At 45.3% G+C, this 8,942-nt stretch overlaps 1 protein-coding gene across 3 annotated transcripts in view; it reads left to right on the top strand.

Annotated features, from left to right (window-relative positions):
• Positions 1-5,031: 5,031 nt before the first annotated feature.
• vta1 (vesicle (multivesicular body) trafficking 1) overlaps positions 5,032-8,942 on the top strand; it is a gene marked incomplete at its 5' end in the record, with an annotated part of 43,150 nt that continues 39,239 nt past the window's right edge. For all 3 annotated transcript variants that reach the window (XM_035678368.1, XM_035678366.1, XM_035678365.1), the window contains 1 exon segment: positions 5,032-5,126. In XM_035678368.1, coding sequence (XP_035534261.1) covers positions 5,032-5,126 — 95 coding nt within the window.

Below are 8,942 nucleotides of genomic sequence, written 5' to 3'. Positions count from 1 at the left end.
TAAGATTGTCTGCGTTGAAGCTGGACTGCTGGTAGGATGAGCTGTCTGGTATGACACATAAAAGCTGCTTTATCAGACACTTTTCTTTCATTTCAGCTCCAATCTCAGTGTAGCTGTTCAAACACACACAGAACAGACTTACAGCCATCTTTTTGCCATCGACTCGAAGTTTTCCGGAGCCTCAAGCATAAATCTCAGAGAGTTCTCAGTGGACGTACTGTAGACTGTCATATTTATGTCTATATATAAATTATATGACCGCTTGGGAGCAAGTGCTGTCCAGTATTGTCAAGAAAACCTAATGGATAATGTCCTGGAAAATGATTTTCTAAAAAGAGTGGGAACCGTGTATGAGCGATGTGGTGCGACAACCTTTTGTCAGCCTTGTTTCCGTACAGTTGGATGACAGTTTTACCTGTGATGTTCAGGATATCCTTATGTAAAGAGAGCAAACTTCTCCCACATGCCCGTGGTGACTGCTGACTGCTGTCCACACTTGGTTTTAAAAGGTCTGAGGTTGTCAGTTTTCAGCAGTGTGTGTTTTATGGATGATGTTCAGACTCAGCGTGGTTTATGGAGATAATAGCAGTGACATTCTGTCTCCTCTCGCAGGGACGCAGCTCTCCTCCATAGTAACGTCCCTGGCACAGACTCTTCATGACCAATGTCCAAACGGCGTCTTTACACCAGCGTTCTCTTACAGCGTCACACTGGATGACAGCTGTTACGTTGAGATGGACTCAGAGGTCGACCAGTTTGGGTTTTTCAATGACTGATTCTATTGTTTTCTACAAAACAATCAGGCATATGGTTCAAAGCCAGCTATTTCCCCACCTTCCCAAACCTCACAGGGAGGAGTGTTAACATTGTTCCCCAGCAGCCGCACTGACAACGCTGCCTGCACGTGTGTCTGAAGACTTTTGTCTATCGGCGTCGTGAGCACAGATCGGCCACTGTCAGTAGATAGAAGCTACCCTCAGGTGATTAGTGTGAAGGGTGGAAGCTTCTACTGATCTCTGCAGAGAGCCTGTGCAGTGCATGTTTTCCTGCTGTTACTCCCATTTGTGCACTAATTGGTATCGACTGGACTCCACAGGCTCCAATATGTATTGTAGCACTCAATGAATACCTGATACCAGGTCTCAGGAACCACGACCATTAGGCCAACTACACTGATGACAGTGAAATCAGAGGCGTGGATTGAGACATGTCTTTGTGGCTGAGTGAGTTATGTGTTGTTTCTGTGGGTTTGTGGGTATGTGACATCTTAACATTGAGGAAAAGAGCACATTTACTTCTCTGTGTGCGTGCACTGGCAGCAGCAGCAGTTCTCCTTCATCTGAAGCTTATTGTTCCACTGATGAATGATACAAGGTGAAATAGGAAGTAGCTAAAACACTGGCAGTAAAATGCATTTTTTGTACTCTAATTATGTGCATGACAGGCAGGAGAGAGGTGCAGCAGAGCCGAAAGCACCATCAAAGAGCCAATCATCTCAGTAAGTAACGATAATAGGTCATTATGGCCATTTTCACACTCTGGCAAACGCTGTTTTCTTCGTAGTAATGGACCTGAATAACAGAGCACCAGTAGAACCAGTAGAACCAGTAGAACCAGTAGAACCGTTACCATTACTCTGTTAAATAATCAGCATTCATCCCAAGATCAAAAGTGACACATGTTAAAGGCCTTATTGCTCATAGAGAGGTGACCACTGTGGACCAGTGTTTTCCCGCTGTGCTTTTCTCAGCTTGTGTGTGCTTCTTTGTTTGAGCTTGAAGTAACTGCTGTGAAACAATCAGAAATGAGAGAGAGAAACGTTTCTTTTCTCTGATTGATCGGCTGTGAGCCTGTTGTGTCTGTCGTTCTGAAGCCTCCAATCAGCTGAGGCAGGTTTCCAGACAAGAAGATGCAGATGTGAGTTGAATGCATTGCACATGATGGATCTAGTGAGACGTGTTTACAGTGAGAACAAGCACGCAGTACCTTTAATGAGCACCAGAGGGCTCTGGTTTTGGGGGAACACATCTGGAAGTGTGAGAGTGCTCGTAGTTCTGTGGCCTTTCATCCTCTCTGCTGTCAAAGCCCTCTGTGTTACACTTCATTGTCTGTGAGCAGCCGCAGTGAATGCAGCGCTGCACGGCTGCACGGCACAAAGAGCTTCTTTGTCCCTTGATGACTGGCTAACTGGCCCACTTGCTTACTGGCTGCTTCAGTAGTTCAGGACTGCTTGTCTGTGTGTACGGACTGGTGAACTGCCTCTTCCACATACATGTGTGTCACAGGTTTTTGGAAACACTGAGTGGTACGGGGCTCGGCAGCGCGCGGTGGTGAAATGGGACTTTGTTGTGTTGATGCTGTGCAGGACAGCGACACTGAGCTGTGACTCAAACTCCAAACAGGAGGTGGACACAGAGGGCTTCCCGTACACAGCAGAGAGCCCCCGAATGGGACCGTGCTCTGGTAGCAGACTCTAACACGTGACAAAGCTGGGTGTGAAAACAGCTGAAAATAATGGTTCGCATTTAGTTTTTTCTCTTCTCGCCGCAGCAGATGGTTGAAGCTGTGAAAGCTCAACAGAAGTCGACATTTTCTTCAATTCCAAACTGTTTAATGTTCACTGTTGTGGGTAAATTCCACCCAGCGTGCAAGAAAGTATTGTTAAGTTTAAAGGTTGTTTTCTTTTTGGCATTTGTCTTTTATAAGGAAGGTAAAATGGGTAAGATGAGATAAGGTCCAATAAACTGTGTGAACTGTGAGGTAGGCCTCCCCAAACACAGAAAGAAAGTTAGTTACTGTAGTTCGGACGCTAAATTGGTGGTCAACTGTTATATAGTGGATGACACACACGCTATGAAACTGAGAAAAGCAGCCAGTCCTCCTATTGGAAACACAACATTCAGATAAAACTGTTAATCTTCTCTTTTCCAGCGGTGCGACCAGGCGGGAACTGAAGCTAGTGTGTTTTTGACTCGTGATGGCGGCTGATATCAGCAGCCTGCGTACAGCGATTGGTTTAGGATTGGTATAAAAGACAAATTCATCGGCTCGTTTCCACTGAATCCCCGGCTGTACGTGGACTTTGTGCAGAGATTGAGTGTCATTGCTAAAAGGCTGATATGTAACATTTGGTAACTGGTAAATGTGTGAATCCTTTGAGTATCACTGCCGTACCTGATTAATCCATTTTGAGATTAGGGATGGGAGGATTTCTGATATGAGCACGTTTCAGCGCTCCGATAAGTGTATGGTTGTAAGTCGGCATTATTGGGATATCCTCAATGACTTGATGAGCGGTCTACCTCGCTAACGCACAGCCTTGATTTCCTGTCACGTTGGCTTCCCACTGTACGGCCCCTGATGTGTGAATACTGTGGAAGCACAGGGGGAAGAGGTGGCTGTGGATGGTATGGTGAATCGTCCCCTTCCTTTCTGTGATGGTCCTCTGAGCTCTGAGCGGTCTGTCTGTAGTTGAAACAGTCCTCTGTGATAAAGCGCCTGTTACTATTGTTAATGTTGGACGTCAGTTAGCGTGTCTGCTGTGGTCGTACTGCGCGTCTCGGCTCTGTGCCGCTCCTGTTGCTGTAACAAGTGAACTGTTGAGGTAATCTAATCTGCCTCCATGTCAGCTGATAATCCTCCCAGCATCCTCACCCACTCCGAGGAAAAGGAAATCTGAGCCACTTCTCCTCGTCTCAGACTGACAGTGCAGTGCTGACTTGGCAAAGCACATTCTGCCTGTACACACACACACACACACACACACACACACACACACTGGGTGGATTAAGGGGATGAAACCTGTAGTGTTTGTTTGCCGGCAGTAGACAGCGGAGTATATTTGCCCTGTGATTCTCCTGTGCTCACTGCTGATTCAGACTTTATTCCACCACAATGACCCATTGAGAATTGGAGAAGGAAGCTGTGTGTGTGTGTGTGTGTGTGTGTGTGTGTGTACAGGATTAATTGAAACATTTAAAATCATTTTATTACTGTGCAGCGTTTTTTCTACGTGTGTGTAACAGACCTTTCTTGCATGGCTGCCCTCCTGACCAAACCCTAAACACAACCTCATTCTCACCTCAACCCCAAAGACCGAGTCTCAACCCTCAAACACACCGGAGGAAACCATCAGCTTCCATAAACTCTCAGTTTGTAAAAGTCCAATTTATACTCCCAGAAATATACAGACATTACAAAGACATTTCTGACACCCGGTAATCTTTTGTTCAACATTTAAAAATGACCTCCAATTATCAAGAGAATGTGATGAAGTAATGTTTTAGACATCGACCATCGACGGGTCTGAATACATATGGTTATATGGAGTATGAATATATATGAATATATGGAGTATGGATATATATGAATATATGGAGTATGGATATATGGAGAATGAATATATATGAATACATGGAGTATGGATATATATGAATATATGGAGTATGGATATATATGAATATATGGAGAATGAATGGGACAGGAGGCTCATTCTTACACACTCACCTTTAACATGGACGTAGGATTGCATGTTGGATCCAGTGACAGATTTGAGCAGTTTTGGTATCTGCAAAGGGTTTTCTAAATAAAAGAATGTCAGTAATTGCTGTGTAACAACATATTAAACAGGTGTTTTTCCTTTCATCGGGTTTAATCTCCAATAAATGAGTCTTTTGTAAAGTGTTAGTCAGACAGACAGACAGACAGACCGATGTCCCTGCAGGCTTTCTGCTGCTGCTCAGGTCATCTAGCTGGAGAGTTTAAGGTTTTATCGTGTGAGGAGAAGAATCTGGCAGCAGAACTAATTGACAGATGAGGGATTGTGGGAGTTGGAGTTCTGACAGTCCTCCGTACGATCTTTTCCACCTTTTTCCTTCAGGTGCAGTGTGGTTTGTGAAGGAAATGAGTGGCCAGACCTTGGCACGAGGCTGTAGAGGAATGGACTTTACGGAGCAGTAAAAAAGATGCCTGATTCTGTTCACCTTTCATCTCTCCCCTCGCCTCTCTCCCTCCTCCTGTCCTCTCCTGCAGGTCGGCTCTATGCTATGCAGACGGGCATGAAGCTGGACAGTAAAACACCAGAGTGCCGAAAGTTCCTGGTCAAGCTCATGGACCAGCTGGAGTCGGTAAGTGAGACCTCTTCAGTACTGTTTCTCTGTGGGTGGGATCCCGTGGTGCCTGGTACAAGATCATAACAAGGATCGAACAAATAAATATTAAAGTAAAACGCGTTCCACATGAACCTCAACTCAAGGTCCACTTACTCGTTTGTCCCAAAGCTCTCTTGTGAGACAGTTGACAGCTTGGAAGTAGGCGGTGATTCGTCGTCATACCGAGGTGCTTTTCTTGCCGGGTTTGGGTCCGTTAGGTTAGCTGCAAGGCTACTGATCAATCTGTCCATCAGGAAACTGTAAATCACAGAGAGCTGAAGCTGAGCAGCCGGGGGACGTCAGAGGGTTTAATCTGAAAATATTTTCTGTGTAAAATCAGATCCAGTTCCACCAGAATCACTGAATGCAGTTAGAAAGTTGTGCGTTTGTCCAGTAGTCAGTGAGGCCCAACTAAAGATGTCTGTAACACATCAGCCCTTAGAGACACTGCGCTCTGGTGGCGTCATAAGCAGCACAGCCTTTCATTGGATGCAAAATGAGTGTATGCCCCCGAGTGTCAATAACTTTTTATGGAGAAATGACAAACTGAAATACCATTTAAGAATACCTGAAACTTTTTGTCATTGTTGGGCCAGATGCTGGAGTATAGGGGACTTAAAAGCCCATCTTTCACTTCATTGGGACTTGAATCTTTAAAACGATCTTAATTATTAGACACAGAAAGAGAAGTATTAGTCACCTTAACAACATTTTTGATACCTGTCAGACATTTTCCACGTTCTGTTATCCAATGCAAACGCAGTCAAACCTCTGCTCTCCAACCTTACATGTCCATTTTTGGTTAGAGTCACACAACCGCGGCGAGGCCTGAGCTCTCATTTACACACATATTAACCTAAAGTAGGCTGCTTGTCAACAGGGGCCAAACTAATTAGATTTTATAGAGTTGTTATGATGAGGAGGAGAGGAGGGAGGAGGGTGAGATGAGACGAGAGGAGGCGAACGGGCTCCGAGTGTCCCAGTGGGGGTCAAACAAATGAGCCTTTTCCAGAGAGGAGGTGCACTGATGGAGCGGCTGCTGCCACTCCCAGAGGCTTCAGCTTCCTGTTAACAGTGTTAACAGATGACAAACTGGTCTGTGGAAGGATATCGGCTCAGTCCTGAACACTACCATCCACATCTACTGACAGCAAAGGTTCCAGAAAACGCTCCACCTCCGAGGGCAGACCTGCCGTGTAAGTCATCAGTCACAGAGCGGTGAGAGAGGAGTTAAGAAGAGAGATAAGAGGAGGTGAATGAGAGCGGGGGGGGGGGTCCCACAGCGATACCGGGCTCACTTTATTGATCGCCCAGAGCCAATTAAAGGAAGCAGTGGGCAAGAAAACATACAGACACACACACACACACACACACACACACAGACACACACAGACACACACACACACACACAGACACACACACAGACAGAGACACACACACACACACACACACGCACAGACAAACAGCAGGACACACACAGACAAACACCCGCAGACCAACACACAGGACCACTCATACACAGCACACAGACCACACACACAACAGACCACACTCATACACAGCAAACACACACCCACACCACACACCACACCACACAGACACCACCACCCCTCGGCACCTGGCTGGGTTTTTATAGGCGGGCTCCAGGGATCTGCATACTGGTCCACACTCAGGATGTCTCTCTCGTCCACGGACTCATCCTCTGCTTTGACTGCGTGTGTCGTGCTGTTACTCCATGTTGGACAATGAAGTCCACAAATATTTCTTTATATTATTATTATTTGTTTACATGTTCCGATTACAGGGTGAACACTTTAGGTCCCTGCCTGCTGTCTTACTGGACTCTGTTCATATCTGCAGGCCTTCAAATATTTGGAAATGGGTTGTTAAATTTAACCTGATGAAATATTTAAACTGGTGAGAAGACAACATTATATTTTACTTACTGATATGTTTTGAATTCTATGTATGAGAGCATGAATTGTTTTAACTCGTACCAGCTTACGACTGCGCCATTGTCAAATAGCGATTCACGAGTTGAAGTGGGAAGTTGATCATTTTTTCAATCACAATTTTGAGACTTTTCTTTTTAATGGTGTGATAAGTAAACAACCAAACATGGTTTCCGTTGACATATGAGAACAAGATTTGGTAGACTCGGGGAATCTTGCAGCACCCTGCAGGTACTTCATTATGATGCGTGTTTTATCACACATTGTAGCCTTTAGAAGGTGGCAGCTTCTTGTGTGATTTGGGATATTGCACTTCCTGTTTGGTGTTCAGACAATCTTCAAGTGGTGCTGTGAGGTTGGACCGGAGGTCTGGGTCGCCACCTCGGTCCAGCAGGCATTGTGCAGTGTGTAGTGCTTGTTGACCCCATGGCTACCAAACCTGGTTTTTGATCTAATGCGGGGTACAGCTGAACGGCGGTGTCCACGTGAGCTTTGTCATATAACGGTATTTTTCCTGTGTACTGACTTTGTCCATGACGTCGTCTATTGTTTCAGAACTTTTTTCAGACCCAAGAGCCGTGTTGTTCGATAGTTGAAAAAGAGGTTCAGTATTTTGAATCAGGGTTTTCTTTCAGCGTTACATTTCAGATGCCACGTTGGTTCACCACACAAAAAAGCTTTTCGCAAGGGGGCTGCAAGGACGGCACGAATCCAGCACGCAGTCCACCACACAGTGGAGCAAGCCTGCATTATTTCTTCCTATTTCTGTATTGTCCCGATCGGGAGACCAATTGCGAGCAGCACATTTTGCTGTGTAAAACATTTTATCTGTCTGTAGAGTTTTTCTTTTGTGCAGCTTTTCTGCAAACATGGTGGATCTGTACCCCTTGAGTTTTTTTTCCTTACGGGTCCACTTCTTTATGAACTGTGTTGCTTGGTTAGTTTGTGACTCATTTCTAGGCAGACTGAGTTTTGGGGGGGGGGAAAAAGAACCCAGCAAACCACAGCAGCTTCTCTTCTTCTCTCTCTCTTTCCCTGATGGACCTGGGCTCGTTACAGGTACAATCACATGTTGGGACTCATTAACTTCTATGCTTCCCACCGTCATTGTGCCGGCCAGACTCTCTGGAGGCTTCCCTCACTGGGAGCGATGGAAAATCACTTGGTTTTAAAAATCACTTTAAACAAGGTGGATGGTGGGAAAACCACCAGCGCTGACCAGTCATGGTTCTGCTGAATGTAGAGGTTTGTCCTGGCTGCTGCAGCAGACAGAGCGTTGGGTCAGGTCTAAAGAATACAGGTTTACGAGGTGAACGTGTGACATTTATTTGGGTCGACGAAAGTTGTAGACAATTCAATCTTGTTTTTTGGAGTGAGTGTGAAAACTGGCAATTTAGACAGAGAATTACTAACATAACGGTGGTTGTGCACGTCTGTTTCGCTACTGTTGAATCTAATGCACGCTGTGTTCCTGATTGGGTCTTTACCAACCAGCCAGCTGTTAACATCAGGCAGGATACTAATGGACACAACTCCCAGAAAATGTAGCTGGTGATTGGATTGCTGTTAACTCTATTCAATAACACCTGCTTCCTTCTTTTTGATTTCTGTTTGGTCTTATTTTGTTATCTAGGCGGTTCAGATCATGGCTTATGTTAGGCGTTGAGCTTCTCTGCTGCTTCCCTGTGGATTTGTTGTTAAGTTATGAAAACATACAGTAGTTAAAAGTCAGGGTCTTGGTCAGTGCAGAAGAATTGCAAACACCAGAGATATCTTCCAAAGCAGAGCTTTTTTTTTTGACCTCGCCGCTGTCACGTGTGCAGACTGAGCTAAGTCATTT

This window comes from Morone saxatilis, unplaced genomic scaffold (genome assembly GCF_004916995.1).
Source record: "Morone saxatilis isolate NCDOM2014 unplaced genomic scaffold, NCSU_SB_2.0 Contig7, whole genome shotgun sequence".
In the NCBI taxonomy this organism is placed as follows: Eukaryota; Metazoa; Chordata; class Actinopteri; family Moronidae; genus Morone; species Morone saxatilis.
Note: the sequence above shows the minus strand (reverse complement) of the source record. Positions and strands in the feature narration are given on the sequence as shown.